Raw genomic sequence first — 17,074 nt, forward strand, 5'->3', positions numbered from 1 at the left:
TAATGTGTTCAAACAAAATTAGCTGCGATAAAACACAAGAAAGCTAAAAGGACATAAGATCATCATTGTTATATTAAAAAGTTGTGCACAGTTATGTCATACTTTAATTAAATTTGGCTCTTATAAAAAGAAAAAAACTCATAATACGGGAACAAAATTAATTTTTAAAAAACATATATATTTACTGTTATAAAATAAAAACGTATATATATATATATATAAGGTTGTGAACTAATTAAATATTGACAATAAAAAAGGAAAAAATAATTGGCGAAAAAATTTAGTCACTGCATTCTCTAAAAAAAAAAAAAAAAATATTCCGCCTAATAAAAGTGTACATTCAAATAACGACATAATCATACATGCATAAAACATGCAATATGCAGAACATTACAAAAAAAAATTGTATTTTATATATATGCTCTTAGGTATTTTCTCAAAATTTAAAAAACTAAATTAAAAAGAGAATAAAATAAAATATATCAGATAAATTAAAATGATTGAAAATTCCAATTAATGATATGTTTTCATTTTACTTATTTAACAAATTTTTTATTTTTTATTTTTTTCGAATCATCAGTCAAAAATCGAAACAACAGCTTCTTCTATCAATTTGAATTGTTTGCTTAATTTATATTTGTATATACTTAAATGATAATTATATTGTATGTATATAATGATCTGCGCTTTTATATAACTTTCAAGCAATTTTTTGTATATAAATTTTTTTATAATTAGGTTAATTTACGTAACATACTTAATATTTTGATGTGTACTTATTTTCTGATGCCAAAAATCCTCATTCGTTAATTTTTTTTTCTATATATTTTTTTTTTATTATATTATTCCCTCAGTTAGTCCATACCATTATGTAACAACAAATAGTCTTTATTTGAACAAAATTTGTTTAACTTTTTTATTTTGTTATTCTTTTAACAGTTAATTTAAAAATAATGGCATATAGAATACAGCGAGAGTACACATATTTTCATGTGCTAATGGAATTTACCTAGTAATGCTGTTCTTGCCTTTTTTTTTTTTTTTTTAAAGTTCCAAATTGTTAACATTTGCCAAAGGGAATATACGTTTATATATGGCTATATCTGTGCATAAGTAATAATTTGTAGTCGATTGTGAGCCATATACGCATCAAAATTAAAATAAGAAAAAAGAGAAAATAAATTCGTGCACTGCATATATACATATTTATAATGCCCTTTTTTTTTTTTTTTTTAAGATGAATCCTGAAGATGAATAAAATGCTCCTGAAATTCATCTTTGATGAGCTCTGCACAAGTTTTAACAAAAAAGATTCAACAAATACCTATAGTAAAAAAAAAGATGATAACGATAACAATGAAATTAACTATATTATAACATTACAAGATTTATTCGAAAATTTGGAGAGAAATAAAAATATGTACATGGACATATATATGAAAAAAGAAGTCTTAGAAAATATATACCACTGTAGAGATATATGTATCATAAAACAGGAAAAGAAAAAAGCTGAATTAGATGAATATAACAATGATGTAGATATCAAAATAGATAAGGGAAATCAAAATTTAATTATCAATTCGGCTAACCATTATAATGTTTGTATAAATAATATATATATATATAATAAACACAATCTATTTTATTATCAAAGAATAAAAGAATGCAAAGAAAAAATATTTATTTTATTATACATAATTTCTGGTAAATATAATGGGTTTATTCAGAGTTCTTTGTCTAGGTCTCTAAACCTAGATGTAAAGATAGTACACTATCATTTAAAGGCGTTATTTCAGTTTTTGTTAATTAAAAAAATAAGTATTAATATAAGTAATTTAGAAAAAAGTTTTGATAACAGTAATAACAGGAATAGTAGCAATAGCAACACAATCAAATTAAACCCCACATATATTTTATATTTTAATATATATTTTATATATAACTTATTGCCTATATTTATTAAAAATATCCTATATTCACAGAATGTATTATCAATTAATAAAATAATTGTATACCTTTTAAACAAATTTATTATAATACCTCAAAAAGTTTTGTCTTTTATTTTTTTTAAATTATTAATTGTTTATAATCCTTATTATTTTATACAAGTAAGAAAAGCTTTGAGACTTTTTAATTCTATCTTATCCAGTTTAATTAATAAGAAGAAGATAATCATGTGTAAAATTAAAGTTCATTCGAATTATGAAAACTGTTATTTAAATTATGAAAATAAAGATAAAATCAACTATGATAATATAATAAATTTCCTACTTTTGTTTTACTACAACTATGATTACCTCATCAAATTTATAAACAAATCTTGCTATCTAATGTGTGAGGATTATGTGAAAAGGGTAGAATTTAAAAACGAGTTTGTCAAAGGTGCTATTACCACAACGAGCGCATGGAATGAGTTAGGAATGTACCTAAAAAGAAGCAGCACCTTTGGTCAATCGATACAGCAGGGGAAAAATATAATCCATCTGAACTCGTCATCACAGTTACCATCAGACTTACCATCTAACATACCATCTGACATTCAAGATATAGTCAAAATAGAATATCATAACCAGGATGTGCGAAAAAATGGAGGTGAATCTAAGGAGACACAAATAATAAATAATATAAAGAGAGAAGAAGATAACATATATATAAATGAAAAAAATTGTAATTTATTAATAAACGAATTTGAAAATTATGTGGGTTTCAGTACTGATAATAAGACTAATGATACCGATTATTATTCCAGTTCGCCAAATGAAAACCAAGAATCTAGTTTATCTGAATTCTCTTTTTTTCATGGAAATGAAGAAATAGAAGAATCAGTCAAACAAACTTCTGCAGAAAGTGAACAGAATGAAAATATAGAAGAGGTAAATAAAAAATATTTGTTGTCTCATGCTTCATCAACTTCATCCTGTGCTTCTTCTTCTTCCACTTCGTCGACAAACACTAATTCGGATGGAAAGAGTTATAATAACTATTTTATTAAAAATAAAAATATTTGTTTAAACAATTTGTCACTATATAACAAAATAAAATATTTGATTCTAAGTAAAGGGGTAAATGGAATGACAACAAAAGAGATCTCACAAATTCTACTCCTTTCAGTTAAAAAAATTAATACATTCCTTTGTAAACTTATACGAAATAAAGATATTGTAAAAATACCAGAAAGAAAAAATAAAAGTTTTATGTACAGATTTATTGATAATAACATTTATCATTACCTACAAAAGAATCCGCATAATATCTCTCTCCTTAAAATGGAGAAGCAGGAAAATAATACCGATCATAATAATAGTGAAATAAATGGAGAAGAGGATGAAAAGGAGACAGAAGGAACCATAAGAAAAAATGCTTCTATTTCAAAAAGTGATAAAACATCTGATAATTTTTATACTGTCAAAAATAAGGGATCCAAAAATGTGCAAAATAAAAACGTAAACGAATTAACACTCTCCGAAAAAGAGAAAGAGTTTGACCTAATTTCAGAAAAAAAAGACTTCAGTCATATACAATTTAATAAGCTAAGTGAATCATTAAATGTACTAAACTACATTAATACAGTAAATAAAATAGACATAAATGTATTAATGTATGTCATACCTAAGTACAAAGATTCTGTTAATAATTTTAGTAATTTTAAAGATTTTTTTGATAATTATGTGGAAAATTTTAAAAAATTTGAAGATAAATATGATTTATACACTTGCAGTTTTCATTTTTTTTATTATTTAAAATTTCTGTTAAAAAAAGATCAGACCAAACATTCTTCACACAAATTTTCTGATCTTCATGATAGTAAAAGTCTTAATAAACCTTCGGATGTTGCCATAAGTGAACAATACGAAAAAGAATTTTATATAAAAAATATAGACTCATCGGAAAAAAACATTGATTTTATAAAATATTTTATGGAAGATACGACAAAATTAAAAAGTAATTTATTTATTAAAAGGTTGTTTATTTTCTGTCATTTCCTCTTATGTTCAAAAGTGACTACATTTCGTTATTTACAAGATTTATTCATAATGTTAGAAAACAGTGGTAGAACAATTGATAGAAAATCTGTTCAACGACTCTTTAACTATTCAACAAAAATTAATCAGTTTTTTAAAAAATATACACTCCTTAACAGCAAAACTGTGAAATACTATTTTTACGATTCTTATGTTCTATCCGAAAAACAGTCAAATGAACTATATGCAAAATTTCAGCAGGAATACGCACTATTTTTTTATAGACACAATAATACTACTGATAAAAGTAGTAAGGGAAAAATGGAATATTACAATTTAACCAATACTAATATAGCTAGCAATAAGCTTAAATATATGGTAAAAATATCAGACAAAAGGTACAAAGCTATGGCTGATTCATCAGAAGCATCATTATACACACAAAATGACTCCAACAGAATAAATCAAATAGCTGACAAAAATAATGTTGAAAACTATAATTTGCATGTTGAAGGGAAGAAGGAAGAACATGGTCATACAATATTTTTTGCTGAAAAAAATGAACAATCGAGTACGCAGAATCCTTCAAATCGTAATGATAACTCTCATGTAGTTCATACTATTACGAACAAAAAAGATACTACGGGGGGAATATATAATCTCCCTGGTGGTAGCAGTGTCAGTAGTAGTAACCGCAGTTCCAGTTGTTATAATGGCACATCTTCCGAGGCATTCTCAAATTTACCTTACCATACATCATTAATGGGCACATCGGTGGACACAATTAATTTAAGTAATAAAAGAAAATTTATCAATCCTGTTTGTAAAACATATAATAAAAAAAGGAAATCAGAACAGCTTCACAAAATTAATGAAAATAAAACTAATATGTTAAATAAGTTACCTTCACAAGATACTTTTAGTTGTTCCTATAAAACATGTGAAGAACCTAATTTAGAAGATAAGGATGAAATTCAAATTGTTTTATCACCTTTAAGAAATAAAAATCATGGAAAGAATGTTGAAAGTACTTCTAGAGATAACCATGTTTTAGCCAAAAATAGCAATGAATGTAATGTATTATATATCGATATACTAAATGAGTCAGCTTTTAAATGTAAAGAAAGTAAAATTGTTAGCAAAAGAGTGAAAACGAGAAGTGTCTTTAGAAGTTTCAAAACACCACAAGAATTTTCCTATGGTATAAATTATTTCAATGGTTATATCTTTTCAAAAATGGCTAGATACAAATATTTTCATAAATGCTTAATTCGAATATTAAAAAAAAAGAAAAAGAAAATAAAAAAACAAATTTGTCCTGAGGAAAAAACAAAAGATAGTTGCAGCAACAGAGGAATAAGCAGTGGCAGTAACATATTTGAATCATACGAAAATATTTCTAAAAAAAGGAAAATAGATTACATAGAATCAAACCAAAAAAAAAGAAAAAAAAAAAAAAAATCTAGTAATACATTGACAGTTAAAGATATACTGAAAAACCTTTATCTGGATGAATATTTAAAAATTATTCATCTTGGATGCAAATTAAATTATATCGAAAATTACCTATTGAACGAAAAAAAAAAAAAAATTGAAAGATTTACCTCCAATTCTATTCGAATTTTTAACCTCCTACTCGTTATTAAATTGTAACAAGAATAACATTATTCAAAATTTCCTTTCAAGTAGAAATGAGCAAATTTACTTAAATGAAATTAATCCATATGAACAGTTACAGTTTATCACCTTCTCAAACTGTAATTCGAATGATTGCTTGCGAAAACATGATGATGATGTTGCTGTTCCACATGATGATGATACTGTTTCTAATCCTAACAATGATGGAGAGGAACGGCTGAAGAAAAATTATCTTTATTCTAGTAAAAAGAAAAATGATGTCTTAAGTAAGCATGACATGAACGTAATAAAAAGCAGTGATAGAATAAGCATATTTTACTTTCTATACAGAAAATTAAAATTTTTGTATAATATGAACTTAGTCCATCTTAAATTTAGTAATAATATGAAGAAAAATGCAAGTTTTCCCCATAAATGGAAGGGAAATGTTTCTTGTAATTCTAAAAATGCAGAGTTAAATATATCGTTCGTTGATATAAAGAAAAACAATTTGCGAATTTATATCAAAAAATATGTAAACATTCATTTGTTTACGCCCAAAAAAAGTAAAAGAGAAAATAAGACCTACAATATTATGCGATACAATCATTTTGAAGAGTTTTACTATAATTTATACGTAAGTAGTTGCACGATCATTTTGACAACAAGTTATGCGTCTATTTATTTATTTATTTACATATTATTTTTATATTTATATTTTTCTTTTTCTGTTTCAACCCAATTTTTGATAATACTCGTTACGCATGCACAATTTTTAGTGCATACAGTCTGTGGCATAAAATTAATTAGTATGTGCTATATTGCGATATGTTCGATATGTACCAATATGTACCCATACATACGTATATATATATACGGAATTATATAAATACAAATATGCATATAATACACGCGCATACGCTTATACGTCCTTCTACACAACCCTTTATATACCTGCATGCCCATTTACATCCTTCCCCCTTCAGATATCCGTTGAGAGGTTCAAGAAGTTTTTGCCGGATGCATACTTTGAAAATTACCCAAGAGGGAAATTGACACTTCAAGATGTACTTAAAAACTGTAAAATTAAAAACAAAAATTTGAAGTTCCTACTGTTTCATAATTCATATACAAACCAGTTATTTCTGACAAGAAAATTGAGAAAGATGTTCTTAAGTTTAACCAAAAAAGTGAAGAAAAGAGAAATATCAAAGTCCAAATTAATGGAAGAGTTAGCATCAAGCAAAGAATATGATATATTGCGTAATATATATAATATATCAAGAACAAATATTGAAAAATATTTTACAGTTTTTTACGACATATACAGTAAAGAAAAAAGTAGTGTTGCAATCACTGATGAAGACTTACTCTTTAGTTGCCCATTTTGTAATAATATATTTTCTTTTAAAAACGATTTATTAAGTCATATATCAACTTTTCATAACGTAAACAAAAAATTTTCTAATCTTATTTCATTCTTTTCAAATTCCAAGCACATGATACATAAAAATCTAAGTGATTTCCTAAGAATTAAAAATAGAATTGTAAAAAACGCAAATATATATCCTGATTATAATTTTAGTAAAAAAAGGGCAAATGCGTATGAAACGAACTCAAAAAATGTGAAAAACGCTTCATATCAAAATGATATACTACATCAAAATAATGCAATACTTCAAAATAATATACCATATCAAAATAAACCATGGGTAGAGAGTAGTCAACATTTTTCATCAAACAGTATAAGCGACCAGAAACTCGAGAAACCTGAACAAGCTATACAAATGCAAAGTTACGATTTATCAGCTAAAGAGGAAAACTTGTTAAATGAAGAATTTACTAATTTAAAAAAAAAAAAAAAAAATGTAACAAATAACTTAGAAAAAGCTGATGAAGAAGGTGCTTATAGTAACAATTTTTACGTAAATAAAAATTATAAGAAATATATAAATGATTTCTTGGAAAATGTGAAGGTAAAACACACCTTAAAAATAGTGTATATATATTTTGTAACTACAATCGTTCAGTTGGTTATGTCAGAGAAAAATTTAGAAAAAGAAAGAAAAAATATAGAAATCCAGACAGTATTTTTAGATAAGACAAATAAAAGTACTGAAAATTCTTCCACTTCGACAAAGGAATTATTGTTAAGGAAAAAAAAGAAAACGGTTAAGGGGATAAATAAGAACGAAGGAAATTCAGTAGTAAACCCATACAAAGAAAAAGATGTAAACAATTTATTAATTAAAAAAAAAATAACAAAACTTCAAAAAAAAAGAGGATTACTTGAAAGTACCATAATACAATCAGAAAAATATGAAAGTCAAGAGAAAAAAAAAAAAAAAAAAAAATGCTACAAGGAAAAAAGCAAAAAAGTAACATTTTGTGATAAAATATTACCGTCTTATTTTAAAACGTCAGAAAGTGTTAATGATTTTATATCTACAAAATTGAACAAATTCCGTTTAATTTATTATTTAAAAAATAAAACTAATGGTATTCCTTATAAAAAATATATGTGGAATGAAGCGAACAGGAAAATGATAGGAAAATTTAAGCCTAATGTTTGCATATACATTCAGAAAAAATTATTTTATTATTTTAAGAAAAATATTATTCACTACTTTTTTATTTTATCCAATGAAAATTTTGCTAGATGTATTTTGAGTTATTCTGCCACCCATATATACAATTGTACATATACAAATATAAACTATTATTATGACAAATATATAAAAAATATATACAACTTTAAATTTATATCTCTTGTAAATCTACTCAAGTTGTTTATAATAAATTATGGAGATCAATTTACAGCATACAAAGAAATTATAAAACCTTTATTTTTTCAAAAAATTGAAGATATAAAAAATTCTCTAAGATTTTTGAAAAAGAAGAGCTATGTTATTGATACGTCTTATATATTATCTAATTATATCAGCAGTGACCTTATATGTGACAATATATATGCTAATTTAGTTTATAAATCTATGTTTTATAAAAAGAAATTATCCCTCTTTTCAAAAAAGAGTTTTTTTGATAATGTTTTAGACATGATTTATTTAATGGGCGTGTCTCACTCAGTTAAATTATTAGAAGGTGAACATTTTGAAAAAAGTAATGAAAAGAAAGACAACACAAATTATCATCTAAAGGGCTTGTTAAGTCATATTGATGCTGTGTATGATGAGGAGCATAATCAGGCCATTCCATATAATAGTAATAACACTTACTACAGAAATGCTCCTAAAAATTGCATCTACTTAAAGAAAGATATTCCTTTTATGCAAAATGGTTATAAAAATGTTGATTATAATAAAGAACTAAATGAAGACGTATCACAAGTTAGAAATAATAACATATATGATTTTAACTATACCCTTATGAAACATTGTACAACCAATAATGTGATGAACAATGAAGATAATTCTAGTGAAAACCCAAATGAAGAGTGCAAGAAACATTATTTCAACAAAAGATTAACCATATTTGATTTATATTATTGTGTTCATAATTTCTTAAAAGGGAATATTATTTTATATGCTTGCAACAATTATATATTAACCGATGAAAATGAATGTAATAATGATGAGAAACCAAGTGATCGAGAAAAAGATATGTTAATGATGCATAACTGCGAGAAAGATTCACAAATGTCAAACTTTTCAGATGTCTCCCATCTTTCAGAAGCTAAAAAATTCGTTAACTACAATAAGCATAACAATTTACAAAAAAAAAATGAAAAAAATTTAAAAAATGGGGAATATGAAAATAGATACAAAGAAGATGACAAATCCATGAGTTATACATCATCCACTGCAGATGAATCAGATATATTTGATCATCTTTCAGATGATTATGAAATAATAAAATTGTTAGAAAATTCGAATGATGGCAATAAAAAGATTTTAGGGGGAATAAGTAAACATATAAACTGTTTAACCAAGCACGTTAGTGAATATTTTCCAAATTATTATTTTTTAAATAGTTTTGAAAAAAAAAAATTAGAAAAAAAACTTTCACAAATATTTTCAAATACTAAAGAAGTCAAATTTTCGAATTCTAACCATTTCTTTCATCATTTATATTATGACCCGAATTATATTAATAATTCTCTCTTCAGTTATTTTAAAAGATATTGTTTATATATATATGAGAATGATATTATTATGGGACAAGTGCCATATAAACCTTTTAAAAATTCTTTTCTTCTAAATATAAGTGACACGAATAACGTTAATTTTACCAACCTTTTTAATGCATATATGCAGGAAAATAATTTTTCCAACTCTATAATTTATAAGAAAAACAAGTTATTAATCTATAATATTAACAAAAAAACATTTATTGATTATGATTTATATCCACAAAATATGCATTTGTACAATATTGCCTTCATGTCAAATGTTCATAAAAATGTGGACTCCTTGTTAGATGTTCAAGTTTCCAATTTGAAGAACAGTGTTTTTTGGCTAGAAAAAGACAAGTCCAAAAGGAAGAAAAAAAAAAAAAAAAAAAAAAAAAATTATGAACAGACAAGAGGCAAAACAGTTTGGCATGAACCTCCATTTAATGATAGAAAAACAGAAAATTCTCAGAAAAATGACTGCATGCATACTGATGACAGTAATAATAATATGGAAATTGGAAAAAAAGGGGAGACACCTAAAAAGATACCATGCGAAATTAAAAAAAAGGAAAGAAGCAAAAGTAATGCACATCTTAAAAATTTCGTAAAAAAAGTGAATATTAAAGGAAACAGAACGAAGAATAACACGTATAAAGAATCTTTTTTTTTTGTTACCCGAATATTATATGACGTTTTCTACATCAATGATATTTTGAATATCTACGGTGAATGCGGAAATTATAAAGATAATGTGTTTAAAAAGAAACAAAAAAAAATAATAACAGTATCTGAGAAAATAAGGGAATTATACAAATGTAAAAACGATAAAATGGAAGAATGCAATGCAAATCGTTCAAGTGAGAGAGATTTTAATATGACACATGAATATAACAACGTAAACAGAGAGGAGGAGCAGGAAGAGGTGGAGAAACAAGTTTATTACACGGAAGAAAATTTTGAATCAAATGAATGGATGAAAGACACCACCAGCGTAGTAACTCTCCTTAACAGTAAGAACACAAATAATCATAATAAACAAGAAACGCCACCCATTTTAAATAGTGCCAATTATGATATAGTACAAACAGAAAAAAACTATACTGTGTTTAACAAAATTATAAATAAAATGCTTTTCGTTTTTTTATCAATAAAAAAAAAAAAAGAAAATGGACGTTTTATTGATAGCTTAAAAAAAATGTACTTGCTAGAATTTATGAAAAATACAAATTACAGTGAATATTCTAATGTCAAAAAAGAATATGATTTTATTATTTTTCTGTTAAATAAATTAAATCTTATTAAAATTTTTCCTTTCATGAACACACACAAAATATTTTTAGCACAATATCATTATGAAATTAACGCATATAAAAGAAAAAACATGTTTTACGAGCATAATTATAAACATCCATTTTTAAATATGATAAATTGTCATTTAAAGAATTTCAAATTTCAATTCAAAAAATATACAGATAGTGAGACAAAAATATTTAAAAAGTTTATGGAGAAAAGTGAAATAACAAATTATTTAGATATCAAAAAAATTGGTGTAAGTGACAATGCTAATGAAAAATATTCATCAGAAAGGTATGTTTATAAAAAAAATATAGAAGAAAAACTTATCTATAATAGGGAAAAGTTAAATTACGTTGATTGCATATTTATAAATTTCATAAATAATAATACCCTTAAAAAACCAAATTTTGTTCCTAGATTAATTCTATTGTTTAATCTTCAGTGTTCTATTATAATTCATGATTTCTTTTTTATGTATTTATTGGATAATTTTCACAAAATTCAAAAACTCAAAAAAGGGGAAATTCAGAGTCAATTTGAGAAAAATAATACCATATTTCACACAAAAATAGGGAACAAACTATTACATCTTATCGAAAATAAAAGATATGCAGTAGTTATTAAATATATTAGAAGAATAATTAACAGAGCGTGCAAATATTTTGAGAGTATTCTTTATTTGTATAAAAAGAAAAATGAACCAACATTTAAGAAAAAACTTACCATATATTATTTCAATGATAATTATATAAACGCAAATAGCTTTATTTATGCAAATGGAAACACAAATATAAAGTTTGTGTTTTTTTATGTTTTAAAAGTTTTTTTTTACCTGAAGAACAACCCCTATTCTTCCATATTTGACGTAAGAAGCAATAATAAAAAAATTGTATCTCACATAAACTTTTTTATGTTTGTATATATATACATATATATATGTACATACAAGAAAACAAATTATGTACATACATATATCGAGTCACTTATTTTTTAAGATGTGATCCTATTAAATGTGTTATCTACATTTTCATAATATATTCGTGTATTATATTCTATCAATTTAAGTCAACATCATATTCTTTGAATCGTTTATTTTTTTGCTGATTTCTTGATAAGAACGAAGAATTTGAATATTCGTTACAATTTTGTATACATATATTTTTAATTTCACATTTGCCATACATATATAACACCTTTAATTTCGCATTTTATTCCCCTCCCCTTATTACAGATGTACAAGAGTGTCGAAATTTTAAACTTCTGTGATTTGAGTTTTCTGCTAAGAGCAATGTGTCAAGACAACTTTATTTCGTTCAAATTGATGTACGTATCGAAGAGAAGTGAAATGTATAAGTTAAAGAAAAATTATAAGATTATTAATGATTTTAACAATTTAATAGCTAATGAACATTTAAAAATTAAAAAAAAAGTAAAAAAAAATAAAAATATTACCTGTGATTTATTCGAAAGTACTACAAGCTCAGAAGGTGAATTTACAACTGAAGATAATCTTTTAAAAAATATTATAAAAAACGAAAATGAATGGAGAGATAGAAATGAACATAAATATGTACGTACCATCAATTATGAGAAACCACCTTTTGAAGAAAGCAGAAAAGACAATTCGGCAAATCTCATCTCCTTTATTGACAAAATGATGTACAAAAAAATTAAATTGTATTATGTTGAGGATGAAAATTTAATTTTTAAAAAATATGCGGGAACGTTGTGGAACTGACACATGCGTATGAATTTATATTCTGATATACAGGAGTACATAAGTATATGTTCATATTCATATATAACATTTAAAAAATGTTCCTTGTTTGCTTTTTTTGTTTGTTTTTTAAGTAAAAAAAAAAAATGTTATAAAGTGTGCAATGATTATATTTTCGTATTTAATTTTTTTTTTATCGAGTTTATCATTTGTTTGCTGTAGTTACCATAATATATACATGTGATATTATATGTACAATTAATATACATATATATATATATATACACTTTTAGTCGTTATGTTTCTTTCTTTTTTTTTTTTAATAATATTTTTTGTTGGTGTATCCCTTTTATATTTTAAACCCAATTTTTTGTTAGTTGATGTTTTATTTTTATTTAAAAATTCAAAAACCCATAAACAGTTTGTTATGTATGTATAAGGATTAACACGGCTCAAATTAGTTTAAAATCAAAAAAAAAAAAAAATCAGCATTATTGTTTCACAAAATATATATTTTATCAATATTATTACATTCATTTTTCCTAACCTTGTTTTCTGCTTTTTTGGTTTATTTCTCCTTTATATATTTTTCAGGCAATTTTTTTTTTTTTTTTTTTTTCATCCAATTAAATTTTACTTAATATACTTTTTTGATTTTATCTTTTGCTTGTCCATATTTTGTTTTTGACTGTTTTATATTGTTTTGTCATTATTTCTTTATACTTTATGTTTTACCATATACGATTTATGCTTTATTTTTTTTATTTTTTTACTCATTTCCTTTTAAATTTGTTTAATGTACTTCCAATATAATTTAAAAGCTTACAGTTAAAAAACTTATAAAAAAAAATAGTTTTTCTTCAAATATTTGCATTTAAATAGTAAAAGTAACACCTGAAGCAAAAATAACACCATTGCGGGAGGAAAAAACATGAATTGTCATGTACACATGTATACATGCATATAAATATATATATACCTATATGCGTACATTGGAATGAAAACTAATATGCATAAATGTACATATGTACACTAAAAATTAACTACTGAACAAAAACTTTAGTGAGAAGAAGTAGGAGATTCATGATTCAAGTTAAACAATACATAACAAACAATTCAAAAGATAAGGTGAACGATAGCTGTTCCTATACTAAGACGATAAAACGTTTTTTTAACTTTAGTTAAAATTGTATATATCATATATAAATCAGTTTTCTTCTAAAAGTTATTCCAATTTGTGAAAAAAAAAAAAAAAAAAAAAAAAAAAATTCATACGAAAAGTTGGAAAAGAGAAATATAATACATTATACTGTAAAAGGATGCATATATAATATCCATTTTATTTACCGTAATTACTTACAAAGGCAGAAAGCCCGATATCTATAAAGCACCAAGAACAAAGAATCGATTACAAGACACCCTTTCCTCTATCCCATCAACCCCAATTTTTTGAGCTTCTGCATGTGGATAGAATAAAATGAGATAAAATGAATGTAACGGAAAACAATATTTTTGACTTACTATGTATGAAAAATTATGAATATTACTCCAAACATTATGACTTTAAGAATATTGAAAGAAGACCGACGTCCTTCAATAACAACGGGAATATATGTTACTGCAATGCATCATTACAGCTACTTCTGTCTATCAAGCCGTTGTGTATATATCTATTAAAAAATTTCAATAAAATCTATTATAATACAAAGTCTAAGTATAAAGGAGAAATTCTAAGAACACTATTTGATTTAGTACAAGAATCATATGATATGCATAAAAATGAACTATGTACAAATAAACATATTAACATATTAAAAAAAATAAGAAAATATAATACAAATATAGTAATTAATGCACAAAATGATGCACACGAGTTCTTACTAATGCTATTAGACTACATCAATGTGGAGTGTAATAGATATATAAATGTTCCTGAAAATTTTGATATTAAATTAGATGATAAAGACAATAAAGAAAAGGCTGGTGATAAATATTGGGTTAAATATTTGTATAAGGATAATAGTATAATAACTGATTTGTTAGGGTTTCAAAACATTTGTAGTATTACTTGTATTAATTGTGGTCATACTAGATATAGTTTTGAATTTTGTATTGATTTAGGTCTAGAATTTGAAGATGAACATATGAAAAGTACAACATTAATAGACTTGTTAAGAAATAATATAATGAAAAATGATGATTTATGCAATCTCGATTGTAATATTTGTAAATTAAAAAATAGCAGCCGCATAAAAAAAGGAATTTACAGAATGCCAAATTTATATATGATTATTTATATAAAAAGATTTAAATGGACATATGAATGTACAAATTATTATAATAATAAAATAAAAAAAATAGACACTACTGTTTTATTACCATATGATGGGTTAATTGATTTTACTTCATTTTTACATATGTCCAATCATGAGTCTTTATTTAACTCTAAATATGTAATTGAAAGCATTATTTGCCATAGTGGGAATAGTTACAATGGTCATTACACAGCAATTGTTAAATATAATGATGGGTTCTACAAATGTAATGATGATAAAATTAAAAAATTAACCAATCCTTACAATCCTGAAAACATTAGCGACATCTATTTATTGCTACTCAAGAGGGTTCTATGAAATGAACGTCGATAAACTAGAGTACAGAGGGTGAAGGGGAGAAAATTGTGATACATAAAAAAAAATTAAAAAATAAATAGAGAAAAATTATATTCAGTAACCTCAATTTTTTTTATAAACAAAAATATTAAATTGCTAAATTCTTGCCTATGCACAAGAACACCTATATGTGTGTACATATATATATATAAACAACACTGGTAAAGATATTTAAACACCCTATTAAACAAACACTCAAGACCTTTTAAATATAGCTCACATGGAAAACACCATATGATAAACGTATACAATTTTTAGAATGCTCATAATTCTTTGTGTTCGTTTTAAAATTGTTCGCCATAATATACGTTTTATATATAAAGCGTATCAATTCTTTTCAACTCAATTTGCGTTTGCCGAATATTCATGTTTGTATTTATACATATATATATATATATATATGCATGTACAAAATAGTTATGAGTAAGTTCCCACCAATCTCACGAATACAATTTAAAAGTAATAGTAATAATAAGTAAGGACTATATAATACCCTTATTTGTACGCCTGCATGCACATACATATAATTACGCATTAATACGTATTTATATGTGCTATTCTTTTGGTAAGCGCTTTTTTCATCCCATTATTCCCATGTGTTCTTTTCTATTTTAATTCATATTTGAAGATAGAAGTGCAATATTTAAATAGCTTTTTTAATGTCTATTTTACACTGAGAATTCTACAAGGATTAGAAAATTATAAGTATCTTCGTATTTTTCTTAATTTTTTTTGTGTTTTTTTCCTAGTTATAAATAGATAAACGTCCACGTGCATTTATATATATTTGTATAACTTTGTTTAAAGCAAAATTACAGATATCAAAATGAAAAAAAAAAAAAAAATTAAAGAAACTAGTAGGTTACATATGACATAATAAGTATTTGAATTTTTCACTTTCTTTTTTTCCCATTTTTGAACTGCCATGAATTTTTTTCATATTTCATATGTTTTTATTTTCCTTCTATAATGAAAACTAATTATATGATTCACGCGAATAAGACTTCGCAGATTAGTTAGATTAAATGAAAAACATTCAGGTAAAAAAAAAAAAAAAAAAAAAACCTTATCAAACAAATATGTTATTGAGTACAAATTCTCATACTCGGAGAGAAAAAATTATTTTTTCTTCATTATAACTCATAGGTATAACTGCATGAAAAGCAAAAAAAAAAAAAATGAAGATAATAGTACATTTTTTTTGGCATTCTTCTAACAATAAAAGAATGTGATACTCATAGAGATTTTATACATACACATAGACGTTAGAAAAAAAAAAAAGAAAAAAAAAGATAAAATTATGAACATATTATAACATTTCATTATATATTAGAATTCTTTTTTTTTTTTTTACAACATAGTAAAATAGTAATATACACCTAAAGTAGTAGCAGTAAATAATAGTAAATTTGTCAAAACAAAACGTCTATTTGTTCTTTTTACTTTTATTTTTTTAAGACACGGAGAGTAAATAGAAGTCTAATAAATTTCTATCTTCTTTTTATGATATATTTTTACGCGTTAATCAGAAGATACTGTACATCGTACGAATTGTTTGGAATATATATATGTGTATTTTATTTTATTTTTTTTTTTTTCTCAGTTCCATAATTTGAAAGTGTATACACATATATATATTATATCTATGCAGCGCCTTTTTGGGTGTTCATTTTATACA

The 17,074-nt window shown here is 24.6% G+C and overlaps 2 protein-coding genes across 2 annotated transcripts; both read left to right on the forward strand.

The window, feature by feature from the left end:
• Window positions 1–1,250: 1,250 nt before the first annotated feature.
• Window positions 1,251–12,745, forward strand: MKS88_000851 (uncharacterized protein; the record flags this gene model as incomplete). Its single annotated transcript, XM_067219491.1, has 4 exons — window positions 1,251–5,427; window positions 5,561–6,216; window positions 6,566–11,872; window positions 12,239–12,745. 4 exons carry the CDS (start codon window positions 1,251–1,253, stop codon window positions 12,743–12,745), a joined length of 10,647 nt encoding a protein of 3,548 aa, XP_067075219.1.
• A 1,466-nt stretch (window positions 12,746–14,211) lies between these two features.
• MKS88_000852 (ubiquitin specific protease) lies at window positions 14,212–15,357 on the forward strand (the record flags this gene model as incomplete). The annotated part of the gene is made up of 1 exon (XM_067219492.1): window positions 14,212–15,357. The coding sequence occupies one exon, from the start codon at window positions 14,212–14,214 to the stop codon at window positions 15,355–15,357; it is 1,146 nt and encodes a 381-aa protein (XP_067075220.1).
• Between the last annotated feature and the right edge of the window lie 1,717 nt (window positions 15,358–17,074).

The sequence above is a fragment of the Plasmodium brasilianum genome, chromosome 3, assembly GCF_023973825.1.
Source record: "Plasmodium brasilianum strain Bolivian I chromosome 3, whole genome shotgun sequence".
In the NCBI taxonomy this organism is placed as follows: Eukaryota; Apicomplexa; class Aconoidasida; order Haemosporida; family Plasmodiidae; genus Plasmodium; species Plasmodium brasilianum.